Source organism: Neoarius graeffei, chromosome 3 (genome assembly GCF_027579695.1).
Source record: "Neoarius graeffei isolate fNeoGra1 chromosome 3, fNeoGra1.pri, whole genome shotgun sequence".
NCBI lineage: Eukaryota > Metazoa > Chordata > Actinopteri > Siluriformes > Ariidae > Neoarius > Neoarius graeffei.
In genome coordinates this window covers 24,318,986-24,337,834 of record NC_083571.1, presented here as the reverse complement: position 1 = coordinate 24,337,834, position 18,849 = coordinate 24,318,986, and the positions used below count along the sequence as shown (strand labels likewise).

The 18,849-nt window shown below is 40.1% G+C and overlaps 2 protein-coding genes across 3 annotated transcripts; both read right to left on the bottom strand.

The window, feature by feature from the left end:
* Positions 1–5,128: 5,128 nt before the first annotated feature.
* fgfbp1b (fibroblast growth factor binding protein 1b) lies at positions 5,129–11,301 on the bottom strand. 2 transcript variants are annotated; one of them, XM_060915842.1, is made up of 3 exons: positions 11,018–11,301; positions 9,558–9,598; positions 5,129–6,250 (listed from the first exon to the last, which is right to left on the bottom strand). In XM_060915842.1, the coding sequence occupies exon 3, from the start codon at positions 6,241–6,243 to the stop codon at positions 5,635–5,637; it is 609 nt and encodes a 202-aa protein (XP_060771825.1). In that variant the 5' UTR covers positions 6,244–6,250; positions 9,558–9,598; positions 11,018–11,301; the 3' UTR covers positions 5,129–5,634. The 2 variants fall into 2 exon arrangements, with proteins under 2 accessions (XP_060771825.1, XP_060771826.1); XM_060915843.1 differs by lacking the exons at positions 9,558–9,598; positions 11,018–11,301 and adding an exon at positions 6,353–6,410.
* A 6,218-nt stretch (positions 11,302–17,519) lies between these two features.
* On the bottom strand, positions 17,520–18,215 carry fgfbp2b (fibroblast growth factor binding protein 2b). Its single transcript, XM_060915841.1, has one exon. The coding sequence runs from the start codon at positions 18,213–18,215 to the stop codon at positions 17,520–17,522; it is 696 nt and encodes a 231-aa protein (XP_060771824.1).
* Positions 18,216–18,849: the final 634 nt, after the last annotated feature.

Below are 18,849 nucleotides of genomic sequence, written 5' to 3'. Positions count from 1 at the left end.
TTTTTTTTCTTTTTTTGTATTTTGATTTGTCGTTTTTGTTTGATATTTCAAAAGTATTGTCTGAACATTTTGGCACAAAATTGATTCCATACCCATAGACCCTTCGTGCCCCATGCAAATCATTGAGCCTTTGACACCTGGGATCAGCACAGGACAGTCTTTATAATTACAGCAACAGTTATGCACAGTTTTGGGTTTTTTTGTATTAGTGTAGATATTTTAAAAAAAATGATTACCATTAACTATGCTTTATAAAATCTCAGCTCTTATCCATTTTCTAAAATCTATTTTTACATTCCCTGAGCTAGAATAGTAGGAAGAATCTATTTTAACTAACATCAAAATCTTTACACCAAGGCTTCTAGGTGCACATGAGAGCGCACAAATGACCAGAGTGCTCGCCTTTGACAAAGGTTCCTTATGGGAATAAGGGGATGGCCTGAAGGATGGAAATCAAAATGGAATTCAGTGAGCTACACCTAATGTTTTACTTGCACGCACACACAAACGGTTTGATGAATGGTTTTCTTATCACCTCCTCACATTAATGATTGCAGATCACAGATTCTTATCAGAAGGCTCTATTTGACAAAACAGAAGAAAGTTGGAACCCGAGTCACAATGTATTTTGTGTGTATTTTTACACATGTATGGTATTACTTATTATTATTCCTGTATTATTATTACTCTTTATCCTCTCAGTGTAAAATGTTTCCTTCTGTTAAATAAATAAATAAATAAATAAATAAATAACAGCAAAACTCACACATGAAATGGTTCAACTCTTTTTTTTTTTTTATTGAAGGACTCAAGTCAAAAACTTTAAGCAAAATGTGAATAAATGATCGTATTGATATCATGACAACATGATCAGTATTTTTTGTTGAGTATGTATTATTCCTGTAGCTAAATGGTGTTACACCTACCTCTAACCCCAAACCTATTCTCAGTACACCAAAGAAATCTTTTGACTTTTTATTTTCAAAGCTTTAAAAAAAAAAAAGCTGGTTTTATAAGGAAGGGGGAAAAAAAACAGGCTTTCTTGTAGGAAGCCTGGCCCAATGTCCCCATAAGGTCATGTATTTCTATCTCTATTCTTGGGTTTCAGTCATTTCACTTCTGGTAGAACAGCTGGTGGTCTAGCAAACCAAAACGGCTGCCATAGTGCAAACAACTAGCGATAACTTATTAGAGTATGCTTGTAATCTAGAAGCCAATGCTCGCTTTAGATATATTCAGAAGATTACTATGTGCAATGGAATCGACCCCTACAGTCTGGGAAAGAAGGATTTGTCCTACGATCTCGAAAACTACCTTTCAGTCGAGTTCCCCGACATCTCGAACTATCTGGTGTTGCAGACGTCCTTCTACACTGCAAAACAGATGAAAGCGTGGAAGAGTACGGAGGCTTACAACTTTTTTGTACGTGGCTGGGTAAAGGACCTCGGTGTCAAGTCGCTGCCGAATGAATCCTGTATTGTTTTTGCCCGTATATTTTTTTTAAGCTTTTCGTTCACGTCTTTACAATGAAGCGCTGCAAGTTGAAGTGTAAACAAACAACAGTTCGCTTGATTCTCACTCGTATTCGCTCTTATCTCTTAGGTAAATCATTCACGGAGATAATCAGAAACCCCTTTAAAGACCTGGATCTTAGTTAAACAAGACGTAGACGCGATCATGGTGCCTTGTAACTGTACGGCTGGGTAAGAATTTTGTTGCGACCTTCATGAATATGGACTTTGTGAGGAGTAAAGAAAGAAACAGCTGGGGACTTTAGCGCTTCGTGACTAAAAAAAGTACCATAAAATAACAACACATAGCAAAGAAAGTATTTGGAAAACACTAAGAACATAGCTGAGAGGGAGATACAAACCTTTCAGAGAGTGATCACTGCAAACTTGAGCATGCTTCGGCTCAGCTCCCTTCGATTTCAGTGAGAGGTTCAAAAACCACCTTTCTCAACGTCTTTTTGTGAAATTCTGTGTTCGTTCACCTTTTTTATTAGTTCGCGGGGAACCCTGAAGGAACTTTTATCAGTTTCAAGGTTTGATCGATTCGAATAACCTAAAACAACCAAGTGTGAGGCATTTTTCATGCGAGCAACGCACCTTCTCCGTACAAACGCTTTGTCAACTGAGCTTTAGACCACCAGCTAAAATTCTGAATAACTAATGAGGCGGATGTGACATGTGAAACCCAAGAATTGTCTCTTTTGGTGTGCACACACAGGTGTCTATTACTACACTGACACCTAACCATAACCTTGACCTCGGTATCTAGAAGTAAAACTTTTGGCTTTTTTTATAGTTCATGTTGAAAACAAACAAAAACAAGGCAGGTTGTCTCATAGGGAACAGCTAAATGTCCTTCCGAGAATGTCAAAACAGTCAGATATTCCTTGTAGAGCAGGGGCGTAGATTTTTCAAAGGTGGGGTCACGCACTGACTGGCAGCCTGAGTCACAGACTGACTGGCAGTCAAAAGAAAGAGGAAAGTTTCACTTGTTTTGACATGGGGAATTATTAACCCAAGAGGAAACACTCATAATTTGCAACTACTGCAGCTACACTGGCAGCTTGACCACTTTGTATAAGATTGACTTTACTAAACTGAAAGGTGAAATGTTGCTCAAAATTGCTGTTAAAATAAAGATGGTAAAAATGAGTACAGTACCACTCAAAAATGCTCTTAAAACTATGGATGGTGTAGAAAGGAGGACGTCCTGTATCTTCTAACGTGAAACGTTTCCATAAGACGGCCGTGTGAGATACCGTAGCTGCAGCAGCCTTTTGCAGGTACTCGACAAGCTATGGAACACTGCCGAGAGCGGTAGGTGCTTCATAATCTTCAAGATTATTTCATCTGGCAAATCAAGAACGCCTATATCGACCAAAAAGAATGGTTGAGCTTACTGACCGTACTAACGTTTTGGGCTAATTCTATCAAACCAAACAACAGTGACCATAGCATAAGCAAACCAAGCTCACTCACCGGCAACTGATGCTTGGGCCGGTGTTTCTTGGTCTGCCGAAGGCGATGATGCAGCTTGTTTTGAGTCTGTTTTATCATAAAAAATTGACTTAGTACTAGAATAGAACTATGAAAAATATGTAACAAAAAATAATTGCCATTGCTAGTTTTAAGTAGCTCAGAAACTGGCTCTTCCATTATTGCTGTTTCTTCCACATTTTCTTGATGTTGTGTTCTAGAAACGGCGCACTAAAACTTAGCTTTGAAGCAACAAAATGCAACTTTGATGGGAAAAAAACGAGAGTCTCTTCACGTCGAAAGAAGGAGGAAAGTTTCGCTTGTTCTGACATGGCGAATTATTAACACAAGAGGAAATACTTGTAATTCACAACTAAAAAGACTGCAGCTACACTGGCAGCTTGACCATGCTTTCTAGTGCGATCGTGTTGCGCTTGCGCAGAACTGGGTTTTCGTGCCCAAACCACAGGAAGTCCATACAAGGTTATAGAAACCCTAAGGAGGCTGAGGTGACAATCTAGTTTAAAATTTGTTTTTTCGAAAAATTACAGTGATAAGGAATGAGCACATCAGAGGGACAGCACATGTGGAGAGCTTGGGAATGAAGCTAAGAGAGATGAGACTGAGATGGTACGGGCACATCCTGAGAAGAGATGCAGAGCATGTTGGAAAGAGAATGTTGAGGATGGAGCTGCCAGGCACACGAAAACGAGGAAGGCCAAAGAGGAGATGCATGGATGTGGTGAGAGAGGACATGAAAGTGGCAGGTGTGGTAGAGAAGGATGCGGAAGACAGGCAGTGTGCGAAATGAGGGGGGTTTGACCCTCCCAAAAACTAAACAAGCCCCCTCAAAAGATGTGTTTGAAAAGACCAGGGTGGGTCCCAAAAAGACCCCTCTAAAACCTGTGCATGAGCCTATATAATAAATGCATTATGCATACGTTTTATAATGTACTATAATAGCCATAACCCATTGTCCCCTTCCCTAAACCTAAAATGGTACATCCCTATTCGGATATTCCCTAATTAATTAGGCCACAGTGGTCACTCAGGTCACTCACCCAGTGTACATGTGCTTTCACTGGTGTTGCAAACAATCACTGGTAAGTTTATTGCATCTTTTACATGTACTTCAATAACTTCATCAAATTTTTATGTGTTCCAAATAATCATACATGTACGATTATTCTTTTTCACAAAAACCCCTGAGCTATACGCACTGATTTGGTTCTGTACGTTTATTGAACCCCCACATGAGTCAAAGCTATACCCTTATTTGGATCTGTATGCTGTTGTGTGACATCGCGTTACTAAGTAGTCTCTCGCGTGCCAGTCAGACAGCGTTTTATTTTAGTTTGCCTCGTCGCTGTTGTCTCATCTCATTATCTCTAGCCGCTTTATCCTGTTCTACAGGGTCGCAGGCAAGCTGGAGCCTATCCCAGCTGACTACGGGCGAAAGGCGGGGTACACCCTGGACAAGTCGCCAGGTCATCACAGGGCTGACACAGACACCCATTCACACCTACAGTCAATTTAGAGCCACCAGTTAGCCTAACCTGTATGTCTTTGGATTGTGGGGGAAAACGGAGCACCCGGAGGAAACCCACGCGGACACGGGGAGAACATGCAAACTCCGCACAGAAAGGCCCTCGTCGGCCACGGGGCTCGAACCCGGACCTTCTTGCTGTGAGGCGACAGCGCTAACCACTACACCACCGTGCCACCCTATAACAACAACTGATTCCCATAAAGTTTATTATCTAAGTTTTGGGTGACCGGGGGCGGCACGGTGGTGTAGTGGTTAGCGCTGTCGCCTCACAGTAAGAAGGTCCGGGTTCGAGCCCCGTGGCTGATGAGGGCCTTTCTGTGCGGAGTTTGCATGTTCTCCCCGTGTCCGCGTGGGTTTCCTCCGGGTGCTCCGGTTTCCCCCACAGTCCAAAGACATGCAGGTTAGGTTAACTGGTGACTCTAAATTGACCGTAGGTGTGAATGTGAGTGTGAATGGTTGTCTGTGTCTATGTGTCAGCCCTGTGATGACCTGGCGACTTGTCCAGGGTGTACCCCGCCTTTCGCCCGTAGTCAGCTGGGATAGGCTCCAGCTTGCCTGCGACCCTGTAGAACAGGATAAAGCGGCTAGAGATAATGAGATGAGATGATTCATATGAACTAAGAATATAAGAAAACTCATGAATAGTATTTGATATACACCGATCAGCCATAAAATTAAAAACACTGACAGGTGAAGTAAATTACATTGATGATCTCATTACAATGGCACTTGTCAAGGGGTGGAATATATTAGGTAGTAAAAGAACAGTCAGTTCTTGAAGTTGATGTGTTGGAAGCAGGAAAAAAAAGTGTAAGGATCTGAGCAACTTTGACAAGAGCCAAATTGTGATGGCTAGATGAGTGGGTCTGAGCATCTCCAAAATGGCACATCTTTTGGGGTGTTCCCGGTATGCAGAACAGGATAAAGCGGCTAGAGATAATGAGATGAGAAGAAGAAGACAACAGTGGGCGCTTTTCTAATATTCTTATGAGGCTATTGAAAAAAATGTATGGGTCACGGGCACCCCAGGACCCCCAGCTACGCCCCTGTAGAGACATTTGGTCCCCAACAAGATAGAGTGCACACACACACACACCCTCAGCAGTCTTTACTCTGGACCATACTGAACAGAAAGTTGCAGAAACTCGCCCACGCTGCCCCGCACTTTTCTTGCGCGAGCTCTAGATGATCAGCGCGTCGCACGCATTCCGTTGTAGGCGTGTCCTCCAGAAGCCCCGCCCTCACCGCGGGCGTCGTCATGGTGATGTCTTTCACTGGATTGAGGAGCCGAAAGTGAGCGCGCGCAGGCCCGTTTTTGCACATGCGCGCTTGGAGCGTCTCGTGAGCGTCTCTGCACAGGTGCTGCTTCAGGCTGCGGGAGATCTGCTTCCAGAAGGCGCGCGGGCTGGACGCGAACCGGATGCAGAGCGCGGGCTCGCCGGTGTACTCACAGGTGTAACCGCTCCGGGGCTTCCCCTTCTTCATCACGAGGCACGTGACTTTCAACGCGAGCTGCTTCTCTCCGCTTACCGTCCACGTGCACCGCTCTCCGGCTGCTCCAGAGAACTCCCCTCCTCCACCGGAAACCGCTCCGTTCTCTGCTCCGTCTTTTTTCTTTCCTTCTTTCCCTTTTTCACGACGTGCCAAGTTGCACGGCGCGAGCCAGGCCAGCAGCAGAAACATCGCGAGATTTCCGCACAGCCGCATCTTTTCTCTGAGGAGTAAATATCAAAATTAATTAGTTTGCATTGACTCTGAACAACTTCACTCACTGAATTAAACACACACGAGTTAATTTATCACGTCACTAATTTACCAGTTAAAGTAAGCTGACACGCGCAGTGAGCCGGTACCGCGCGCGCGACCTGTTATTATATACAGTAGTGACACACCCACGTGTTCGTGACGTCACATCACACACACTTGTGAAATTTCCTCTCTGCATTTAACCCATCTGAAGCAGTGAACACACACACACACCCAGAGCAGTGGGCAGCCATGCTAACAGCGCCTGGGGAGCAGTTGGGAGTAGGTGCCTCGCTCAAGGCAAGGCAAGCTTATTTATAGGTTGTTTTACAATCAGGGTGCGCAAGCTAAAAATCACATTTAACACTTATTATCTTCAATATCAAAAGGCTTGACTAAATAAACTTGGTTGTTTATTGTAGCCCTGTGATAGCTCTATTTACCATGCAAAAAAAAAAAATTGGTGATAACGTTATTTTTGGTGAATGTATGGCAATAATATGTGTCATATTTAGCAAAATTACTCGTGTCATTTAGAAAAAGTGCTTTTTTGACCACAGGGATGCACTTAAATCATTCTTTATACCATAAAACAAATATTTGGTTCCATATCATTGGAAACATAGTTAAGTTTTAATGTTGAATGCCAGTAAGTTTTCAGACTATTTTGAACAAATTAGTGTCAAAAAATGTCCTCTCCGAGACAGCTAATTTTTCAATATAAAATAACATATCTAAAATGATTATTTTCATCCTAAAATGTGGTCAAGATATTGGGACATAAATATTAGAGACAACTAACACAAAGCTTACAGCCTTATATTTAAAAGCACTATGGAAGTAGTGGATTCTGAATTGTCAAAAAAAAAAAACGTCCTCTCTGAGAATCACTTCATTTGTTTCTCCCATCTTATAGCAGATTACACAAAACTACTGTACACACGTCAAAAAATTACCTGAAATCTGTTCTTTAACTTGTCCTTCACTTAAAAACTGGTACAAGAACCAGTTTGAATCAATTTGAATTTTGGACCCCTGTGACACAAACTTTGTACCCTGATTGTAAAACAACCCTTATATAGCGCATTTCATACACAGTGGCAGTTCAATGTGCTTTACAGAGGTAAAGGCAAAACAGTAAACAATAGAAAATAAAATTACATAAAATAAAGGGGGAAGAAGAGAGAAAAATACAAAATAATATAAGAATTAAACAGTAGTAGAAATAAAATGAAGTAAAAGTTCAGTAAAAACAGCAGAATAAAATGGAATAAAAGTTAAGTAAAGTTTAAAACATGCAAAGACTGTAAAAGTTAAGTAAAGTTTAAAACATGTAAAGATGATATTTATCAGTTAGCAGAAAGCATCTGAGAACAGCTTGGTCTAGATTTAAAGCTGCCAACAGCAGGAGCATTTTTAATGTCCTCTGGGAGTTGGTTCCATAGCTGTACTGCATAGTAGCTAAAAGCTGCTTCACCACACTGTTTTAACAACAGGTTTTACCAGTAAATTTTGCTGCTGCGATCTGGTACATCTGATTGGGTTAGGCGGCTGCAACATATCAGAGAGGTAATTGGGCCCTGTACCTCAGCCCAAGATTAGATTAGATTAGATAAAACTTTATTGATCCCTTTGGGAGGGTTCCTTCAGGGAAATTAAGATTCCAGCAGCATCATTACAGATAATCAGAGAAAAGAAATAGAGAAAACTTCTAGATAAATTAAAATAAATTAAGTATGTACATATGATATGGGGAGGGCGGCACGGTGGTGTAGTGGTTAGCGCTGTCGCCTCACAGCAAGAAGGTCCGGGTTTGAGCCCCGTGGCCGGCGAGGGCCTTTCTGTGCGGAGTTTGCATGTTCTCCCCGTGTCCGCGTGGGTTTCCTCCGGGTGCTCCGGTTTCCCCCACAGTCCAAAGACATGCAGGTTAGGTTAACTGGTGACTCTAAATTGACCGTAGGTGTGAGTGTGAATGGTTGTCTGTGTCTATGTGTCAGCCCTGTGATGACCTGGCGACTTGTCCAGGGTGTACCCCGCCTTTCGCCTGTAGTCAGCTGGGATAGGCTCCAGCTTGCCTGCGACCCTGTAGAACAGGATAAAGCGGCTAGAGATAATGAGATGAGATATGATATGGGGAGGGTGGCACGGTGGTGTAGTGGTTAGCGCTGTCGCCTCACAGCAAGAAGGTTCCGGGTTCAAACCCAGTGGCCGGCGAGGGCCTTTCTGTGTGGAGTTTGCATGTTCTCCCCCTGTCTACGTGGGTTTCCTCTGGGTGCTCCGGTTTTGCCCACAGTCCAAAAACATGCAGTTAGGTTGACGTGGGGCGGCCTTGGGCTGAGGTGCCCTTGAGCGAGGTACCGAACCCGTGGCTGCCCACTGCTCTGGGTGCGTGCGTGTGTTCACTGCTTCAGATGGGTTAAATGCAGAGGATAAATTTCACTGTGCTTGGTGTGCATGTGACGAATAAAGGTTTAAAAAAAAACAATTACTTCCTTATTTACGTAAGCACTGACATCCATATATTTATATAAAAGCTTTTTTGTACTAAATATACTAAATAATAAATGATAATAATATAAGTCTATGTAAAACAAATTTTAAATAAAAACTATGTTTTGTTAACTTTAATACCACATCCTGATCATTTTTTAATAAATAATCATCTAGGTGTTGATAATTGTGGAATGGTGTCATGCGATCTGATACACTAAGTAATTGGGAATCAACTCAGTTTTTTTCCAGTGGAAGTTTGAGTAATTATTCATGCACAATTTATGTATTGAAAGTCTTTTCTACTTTTGTAACGACCAAAAGATCATTCAGGTGTCAATAATTGTAGCCCCCGCTCTATTATTATTTACTAACAGAAATTCCACGAAAGGCACACGTGTTAATTGAAAAGTATTCCAGGTGACTACCTCATGAAGCTGGTTAAGATAATACCAATAGTGTGTAAAGTGTCGTCAAGGTAAATGCTGGCATCAAATGTCATTTCATAGTTTTGATGTCTTCAGCATTGTTCTACAATATAGAAAATAGTCATAATACAGAAAAAATATATGAATAAGGGTGTCTGAACTGGAACTGTCTCTCCAGCAAAAAAATATGTTAAAAAGTTTAAGACAGACATTGATGTGAATTGTAGCTTCTGTTATGGATATCTAGGAACTGTTGCGCATTTATTTTGGCATTGGCCAATTGTGAAGAATTTCTAGCAAAAGCTGAAAAAAAATCTGCTTTTATGACTGAAAATATTAACAAAAACTTTAACTTACTTTGGAAGAATGTGTTGTTTGGTCTCCTGGAAAATAATACACTGAAAAATAAACAAGTGTACATTAATCTTAGTATTATAACGGCCACGTTTCATATCTATAAATGTCAATTTGCAAGTAAAGAAACCATGTTTTATTATCTGTAGCAAAGAATTCAATCAATACTTTTATTCAATTCAGCACTCTCCAAAACAAAAAGCAGTTAAAACTGGAACAGCTTGTACTGTATTCATTACAAAGAGGGTGGGGGGGAATCCTGATAAGAACTGTGCAAGGAATAAATGCTTAAAATAAGTGCCCAAGAGAGCAACAATAGAAATACTGTAAGTTACAAGTTATATAGATTCTTATTTCATCCCAGAGTTAAATAATAATCGTGTTTAAAAGTGTACTTTTTCCTTTCTTCTTTTTTGTATACTGTTCCCTTTGCACTTGTTGTAAACTTTTGGTAGACCTTGTTATTTAAAATGAAATGAGAAAAAAAAACCCAAATATATATATATATATATATATATATATATATATATATATATATATATATATATATATATGTTAAAACTTCTTTTTTCACCCAAAGAAATTATTTAAGAAGAATAAAAAGACAGAACACACTTCATATCAGGCATCATCATCAGAATTTTTTTTTTAGAGGGACGAGTGTGTCTGACTGTAAAATGTTTTCATGTTACCTCCATTTGTGTGAAAGAAAGCAACAGTTGACATTCAGGTTTTTTTTTTTTTTTTGGAACAAAATCCGCATTTTATTTGTCTGAAGGCCAAAATCACTTGTCCATAGAAAAGGTCAGTAACAACATTACAAATGACTGACATATCATCAAACTTATTAAAAATGTCCCAATTTGCACTCTACAAATTACAACTGCAAATCAGAAAAAGTTGACACAGTATGTTGAAATTGAAATAAAAACTGAAAACAGTGATTTGTAAATAATAGTTGACCTGTATTACACTCAAAACAATACAACAGCACATAACTTGATGTTTTACCTCATGAAAATTTTTTTTTTTTTATAAACTCTTATTTCGATTTTAATTCTTGCAACACATTTCAAAAAAAGTTGGGACAGTAAAGCATTTACCACTTTATAATGTCTTCTCACAACACTTAAAAGATGTTTAAGGACTGAACACACCAAGTAATGAAGTGTTTCGAGTGTTATTTTGTTCCATTCTTCCTGCAAACAGGTTTTAAGGTGTGTAACAGTACGGGGTTGTCATTGTCATATTTTTCATTTCTAAATTCTCCACACATTCTCTATTGGGGACAGAGGAGACAGGCACCCTCTTTTTCCACAGCTCTGCCTTTGTAATGTGTGCAGAATGTGGTTTTGCGTTGTCTGTCTTGTTGAAATTTCCCTGGAAAAGATGTCGTCTTGAAGGCAGCATATGTTGCTCCAAAATCTCAGTGTACTTTTCTGCATCATAGAAGTGTAAGTTACCTTTGCCGAGGGCACTGACACAACCCCATAGCGTGACACACCCTGCCTTTTGGACTTGTTCCTGGTAGCAGTCTGGATAGGCCCTTTTTGTCTTTTGTCCAAAGCACACAGTCAGTGCGTTTACATGCAAATAGAGAGAATCGAATTTCTGCAAAAAATGGACTTTAGAAAAATATACAATTGTGCAAAATAAGTTGTCTTACAAAACAGTGGTCTGCACAGGACAGTTTGTAGCCATACAGTCTGTTAGAGCAAGCCTAACAGCTTGAGCATGGAACTTGTGAACACAGAACTGCCAGTGTTGCCAGATTGGGCGGTTTTAAGTGCATTTTGGCGGATTTGAACATGTATTGAGCTGGAAAACATCAGCAGTATCTGGCAACACTGCTGATAACTTTGTTTATACTCTTGAATAGCTCTTCTTCATGACGACAACCGGAAATGTACCAACACGATGGGGCATGTAGCGCCACCTGTGGCTCGGGTGCACAATGCACCTCACACAATAGCTCGATTTCATTGTGTGCATGTAGGATTGGATTTCTCTGGCACCCCTGCTAGGACCTTCAGCTCGATTACCGACAGCAGCTCGATTTGGATGTGCATGTAAACGTAGTCAGTGTCTGTTTCTTTCAAAAAAGAGCTGGAATACTGATTCATCTGACCACAGTATATGTTTCCACTGTGTGATGGTCCATCCCAGATGCCTCTGAGCCCAGAGAAGTCGACGGTGCTTCTGGACACAGTTAACATAAAGCTTCCTTTTTGCACAGTAAAGTTTTAACTGGTGTTTGTGGATGTAACTCTGTATTGTAGAACTTGACAAAGGTTTGCCAAAGTAATCCTGAGCCCATGTGGTTCTATCAGCTATAGATGAACAACGGTTCTTGATGCAGTGCTGTCTGAGGGATCGGAGATCACGGGTGTTCAGCTTAGGCTTGCACCCTTTGTCTTTTGCTCCTCAAAGACTAGGCCTTTCCTGGGTACTGATTTTGCACAAAATCACCTGTTCACATCACCTGTTTCAAATCACATCATTATTTAATAGTTTTACTAGCCCTAAATTGCCCTCGTCCCAACTTTTTTATGCCTCCGACACCTTAAGGTGCAGGAGACATTATGTTTTCGGGTTGTCCGTGCGTGCGTCCGTCCGTCCCGACACCTTGTGAACGCGATATCTCAAAGGCTACTGAAAGGAATTTCACCAAACTTTCACCATTTGTGCACTTTGGGACAAGCATGAACTGATTAGATTTTGAGATCAAAAGGTCTAAGGTCAAGGTCACTGTGAGGTCAAATGTCTGTCCGAAAACCTTGTGAACACAATATCTCCAAGGCTAATACAAGTAATTTCGTGAGGTCAAATGTCCATCCCCAAATCACAACTTAATAAGGCGTGTAGTCTACCAGGCGGAGGCATCCCCATCGACACCGTTGGCGTCGAGTTCTATCTAGTTTTGGAATGTGTTGCAGGCCTGAAACGCAGGAATGGATGTATATTAACAAATGAAATGAAGTTGGCCAGAGAAAACATGAAATATATTGGGTTCATTCTGTCTGTAATGAAATACAAGTCAAAGTAAATTTAGAAATCACTGCTTTTTTTCCCCGCATTTTCCATACCGTCCCAACTTTTTCTGATTTGGGGGTGTATAATGTGTGTGAAAAAGTGAGAGAAGAGAGATTGAGCTCTCCAATTCTTCCAGGTCTTCTGATTTAGTTGAGAGAGCGCTCACATCTGTTTGAATTGCAGGCTGGGGTCAGCTGTTCTGTTAGAGACCTTTAACATTATTCATTAGATCTATGGTTCATAAAGTGGGGTTTGGGAATTCCTGGTGGTCTGTGATGGATATCCAACATGTCCATGACTATATTGCTTTAAAAAAAAATTTCGCATGATGGTTGTAGAGATCACTCTCAAAGATTTTATGATTATTATTTGCTTATTTTAGTTGCCTGGTCATGTGAAATGAAAACGAGTTAATCTAAAACTCAATAACTAAAAAAACTAGTATAAATAACATTTACATTAATCTCACTGCATTTTTATACATTTCATATCATGTCACATTTTTAATCTCGTCTAATATAGGGTGGCACGGTGGTGTAGTGGTTAGCACTGTCGCCTCACAGCAAAAAGGTCCTGGGTTCGAGCCCCGTGGCCGGCGACGGCCTTTCTGTGCGGAGTTTGCATGTTCTCCCCGTGTCCGCGTGGGTTTCCTCCGGGTGCTCCGGTTTCCCCCACAGTCCAAAGACATGCAGGTTAGGTTAACTGGTGACTCTAAATTGACCGTAGGTGTGAATGTGAGTGTGAATGGTTGTCTGTGTCTATGTGTCAACCCTGTGATGACCTGGCGACTTGTCCAGGGTGTACCCCGCCTTTCGCCCGTAGTCAGCTGGGATAGGCTCCAGCTTGCCTGCGACCCTGTAGAACAGGATAAAGCGGCTAGAGATAATGGATGGATGGATGGATGGATAATATAAAACCGGACACCACTGTTAATATGGTTCACAGTATTTCAAATCTCCATCTGGATGAGTGTAAAGTTCAGGAATAAAAACGATGACTTGACCTGCTCTAATGACCTGAATAAATGAACATAGTGTACATATTTGCTCTATTGTTCTTAAAATTAAAGCTGTGCTCTAAACATAAAGGGATCCTTTGGAATTCTTTTAATCTGGTAGGAGTCCCAAGCAGCAAAATGTCTGAAAACCCCTGATGAATAAGATAAACATACAGTATGGTGGAGACATTCTTTAAATTGATAACTGGCACTATTATCATTATTAAGAATATTAACTATTATTATTAACTATTTATAGATTTAAGTTAGTTCCTGTTATCACATATTCGTTTAGCTACTTTTAGCTTCTTCTAGAAATATTTTTTTTTTTGGGGGGAAGAAAGTATAAATAATCCACCTCATTCATGTTTATTATTTGACATGCACCTTTTCAATCACTTGTTACAGATGTATCAGTGAAGTGGGGTGAACAATATAAACCCAAATGGAGCTCGAATCTAGGGGACATGGTACTTCGTGCAGTGATCTGGTGATTGTCGTTGATAGGTTGCATGAATCTACAGTCTGGGCTGGAAAGAAATCAGCCCCAGTCTCTCTTCTTCATACCATTTTGTGTGTATTTCTTATTGTTTTTGGTTCCTCAAAAATCCAGAATAATCTGGCATTTGCTAACAGCAAATAATCTGATGTGGATGTCTTTTTGTCTTTGAAAGCCGGGGGGCATGGAGCTAACTTTACAGTTACACTGTGCTCATTGTTCTTCAAGCAAAGAGTATATAATGTCTAAAACATCCCTATGTTTGACTCCACGCAGTCCTGTGGCTCAGTTTCAAAACTCAGAGTTCCCTTCTGGTGGCTCGGCAGAGAAACATTGCTGACTGAAGTTAGATTTTTTTCATGATGGTATCACACTGCTGTTCGGATATCTTCTTGCCCCCATGTTTCACATGGTGGTCCACATGCCCCCATGTTTCATGATGACATGGTTGCATGATTAAAAATGGTGTCTGAGGATAAAGTTCTGCCCTACCCCATACAACAGCCTGGTTTAACTGTTTAATACAAAGGTGTAAATATAATGAATGAATGAAATATTTATTCAGCTTTATTCTATGGTGGCTCTTTATGCTACAGTAATGTAGGCGTGTACAGCATGTACAGAGAGCATCTTCTGCCACCTACTGGATATAGTGCAGTAATACAACAATACAAATTATTAACAATGCAACTTTTTTTCTGACAAATGCACAAAGATTATTAATGATGTATGGTATTGATGCATTGCTTGTATTTTAACCTACATTTTAATAGCCTACTATCGATCAGATTTACCTTTAGTATGCATGTTTTGTTTTGTGCACAAAATATGGATTCATGACAAATTGAAAAAGCTGTGCTTCAGCTATATGTAGATACATTTTAATTTCAACATGCACTTCTTAAACACCTAAAAGTAATTTGTATTTTTGTGTAATGTATTCTTATAAATAAATAAATACATATATACATACACACTAAGGAAAAGTTAGTCTTCTTTTGCTAGCCAGTGAAATACTAATACCTTGTTGTAGAATCACAGTTTTAGAGATTTATATACATACAGTACTGTACAAAAGTCTTAGGCACCCTATTTTTTTCATACAAACTTTGTTATAGATTTCTATTTTATGACTTCTACATTATCAAGCCAGTACAAAAACATTTTAGAGTTCCAAATGTTCATTTTCCAGCACAAAATTAAATGTTAAAGAAAAAAAATGTTTGTATCTGAGCAGCATATTACATAAGAGAGCACTTTTCAGATTAAAAAAGAAAACATAATGAAGGCTACTGGGTTTTGGTGCAAAATGAAGAAGTGAGTGTGACAGTCAAAGTGTCCAGAAGAACTGTGGCTGGTTCTGCAAGATGCTCAGTAAAACCTACAGCTCATTTCCGCATAAAACTGCACTCATTATACCCATATATTCCACCCTTTTTTTTTTTTTTAAAAAGCAAAGGGTCGTCTCACACCAAATACTGACTTTGTTAAATTTATTATGGCTTACTGCTTATAGTATTTTTTTATGTTGAAACATTTCATTTCATTATTTTAAAGGCATTTTTGTTCTACACCATTTCTTTATATGTGCCTAAGACTTTTGCACAGTACTATATATTTAAGAGTAAATGCGATTTGATAAAATTGCAAGCCTCTTTTGCTTTGCAAATGTTACTTCATCCATTATCTGTAACCACTTATCCTGTGCAGGGTCGCAGGCAAGCTGGAGCCTACCCCAGCTGACTAGGAGCAAGAGGCGGGGTACACCCTGGACAAGTTGCCAGGTCATTGTAGGGCTGACACATAGAGACAAACAAACATTCACAGCTACAGTCAATTTAGAGCCACCACTTAGCCTAACCTGCATGTCTTTGGACTGTGGGGGAAACCAGAGCACCCAGAGGAAACCCACACGGACAACATGCAAACTGCACGCAGAAAGGCCCCTGTCGGCCACCGGGCTTGAACTCAGAACCTTCTTGCTGTGAGGCAACAGTGCTAACCATTACACCGCCGTGCCACCCATGCAAGTGTTACTGCCAAGTAATAATAATAATAATAATGCAGTTCATAATTGGTAAGACATTATAAAAAAAAGACACTTTTGAGAAGATCATTGTCGATTTTATTACAAATTTACAGCAGGAATATATTTCTGTTCCAATATTAAAAAGTACAAAATGATGAGAGGTTTAGTAACAATTTACTGTAGATATATAAACAGGTGTGGAGCTCATATATATCTTCAAAATCCAACAATTTCAGCTTCATGGCCATCTTCTTCTGGGTGTCAGTTTATCACATGCTTCATCCAAATTTGACCCAAAAGTCTCCTAAACTGCACTGGATCAAGACAGTAAGAAGAAAGTGCAACAGTCATAAAACAAAATAAAAAACTATTTTATTATTATTTTCATCACAAACATTTTCCAAACAGATTCATTTATTTCATTCGTTCATCATTAGGACTTGATCTACTCTGATCACAGTGGTGAATCCAGAGTGTATCCAGGGAACAGCTTGCATGGGATATACACACACATTTTGCACAATTATTTTGCCTCGGGACGATTTAAAGTCGCCGATCCAACTACATACACATTTTTGGACATGGGAGGAAATAGACGAACTTCCTGGATACAATGGAAACATGCAAAACTGACAGTTTGTGAAACAGACACTGCGTCACTGTGCTGCACTGGAGTTATCGCAGTTCTGAATAATAGAATCTCAATATTATCAAAGCTTGGGGGTGGAAAAAAAAACTATGGAAAGTCCATGTAAATTTCTTAATAATTTACATCAGAACAATTTTATTTTCCAGTATACTGTAAAAAGAAGCATCCATGAGTGAAAGAGTGCAATATGTCCATTACAGTCCATTAAAATATTTTCACTTTGTAGGTAATTGACTATCACACAATTTAGCCTCTTAGAAGCCTTTTAAGGATAGCCATTACATTATTATTATTATTGTTGTTGTTGTTGTTGTTGTTGCTGTTATCAAGATTGCCTTTTACAGCCAAAGTACTGAATATACCGTACATTGTAGTCCTATAGTGCACTTTGTGTTATATTTCCATTTAATTTTAAACTGTTTTTAATCTCCTGTCGTCAAAGACTGAGTGAATTCACTGATCATTAAAAATATTGACCCATTAAATGGACTATGCGATGCTGCCATACTAGTTTGGGTCTAGTTAATAAATTTGGCTCACAGCATTTGCTTTATTTAAGTTTTCTCATATTACAATTTTTTAAAATATGATAACATCCATAAATGTTTTTTAAATTTATGTTTAACCCCTTCGGACATAATGTGTACAATCGTACACATGAAGTTCCATAGCATTTTTCCTTGTGTCCGAAGGGGATAAATTGTTAATCAGCAGGATTATTCAATGGCAGATTCGTACCTGAAAATGAAAGCTCTTCATCACTTGAACCAGCCGAGGAAGAAGGAACAGATATCCTGTACGCTCGTCCAACAGTGCTGCTCTGCTACTTTTTCTGCCCAGCTCGTGGGTGTCTCTGTGGGTCTCTGTGTGGTGGTTTTAGCAGGTTTCTGAGGCTGAATAGGTTTGAGAGCAGGATTCCTAACTGGCTTTGAGCCTTCCTTTGCAGGCTGCTGTGGCTTCGGCTTCTTGAATGTTGGACCAGCCTTACCAGGTTGGTGTTGTTTCTGAATTTTGGGCCAGGATGCATAGAATACCATCTGTGCTTGATCTGCTGCAGAGCGGCACATTTTCGGTTTATATGTGCGAAGGCCCTGGCAGGAATTCTGCAATTTGCGCATCTCCCACATGATCTGGGTAAAATAGTGGCGTGGTTTGTTGTTGTAGGCCTGGCACAGGTTTGGCTTACCAAGGTAATTGCACCAATATGACTTGTCCTTGGTTTTACAGGAAACGCGCAGTTTTGTGAAGTTCCTGTAGCTTGATACGACCATTAAACAATCGTCTTTGGCTTTGTTGCTGAAGCGGATTGGCTCAGTCCTTCCAGTTCTATCATTGCTAGTTATTTCATCTGGATTGCTGTAACTGCTGTTATCCTGATTGCTTCTCTGAGCCTGAGCGATTATAGCCCAAACGCAGCATGCTAGCAAGAAGGCAACTTGGAACGTAACTCTCATGATGAGTGGAGGGCTGGATAAGTGCTCGCCAGAAGTATAGAAAGGAAAGAGCGTACACTGTGAGGAAGGTCCTGGAAATGTAAGCAGGGTTTATAAGCACTTTACCTACAAAGAGGCCTTTGAGTCATGTAGAGTTTGGATCGCTGCCCCATCTCAGTGTGCATGAGCAGATTGTTTTAATATGCCAGGATGTGTGTATTAGAAGTTGAAGTTGAGCTGCAGCGAAAGTGTTTTAATTACATACGTCATTGTTTGTTTGAAGGGGTACGGTGGATTTGTACAAACACGAGCCTTTAATGGTCTTTCACATTATTTCACCAAGCACACAGGTGAACCATTGACTATTATTTTGAGGAGAGATGATGCAAGTCATGCCCATACCATATATCCACAAAAACATTTGTGTGTGTGAGAGTGAGTGAGAGAATGACTGAAATGCTGAGAAAGAAGGGTTTTGTAACTGAACATGGGGTAATTAGCCTATGGAAACTTCTTGTCTTTGAAGACGTGTTGCAGAAACTACAGAGCTGAACACAGCGTCTCCTCCTGCCTAGTACATATACTATACTGTTTATACTGCACCACATTTAGCAGGCATTTGAAAGAGCTATACATGAATGACCAGACTGTGCAG

Excerpts from the sequence above, each read along its gene's own strand:
- fgfbp1b (XM_060915842.1), bottom strand. The coding sequence starts at position 6,243 with ATGCGGCTGTGCGGAAATCTCGCGATGTTTCTGCTGCTGGCCTGGCTC.
- fgfbp2b (XM_060915841.1), bottom strand. The coding sequence starts at position 18,215 with ATGAGAGTTACGTTCCAAGTTGCCTTCTTGCTAGCATGCTGCGTTTGG.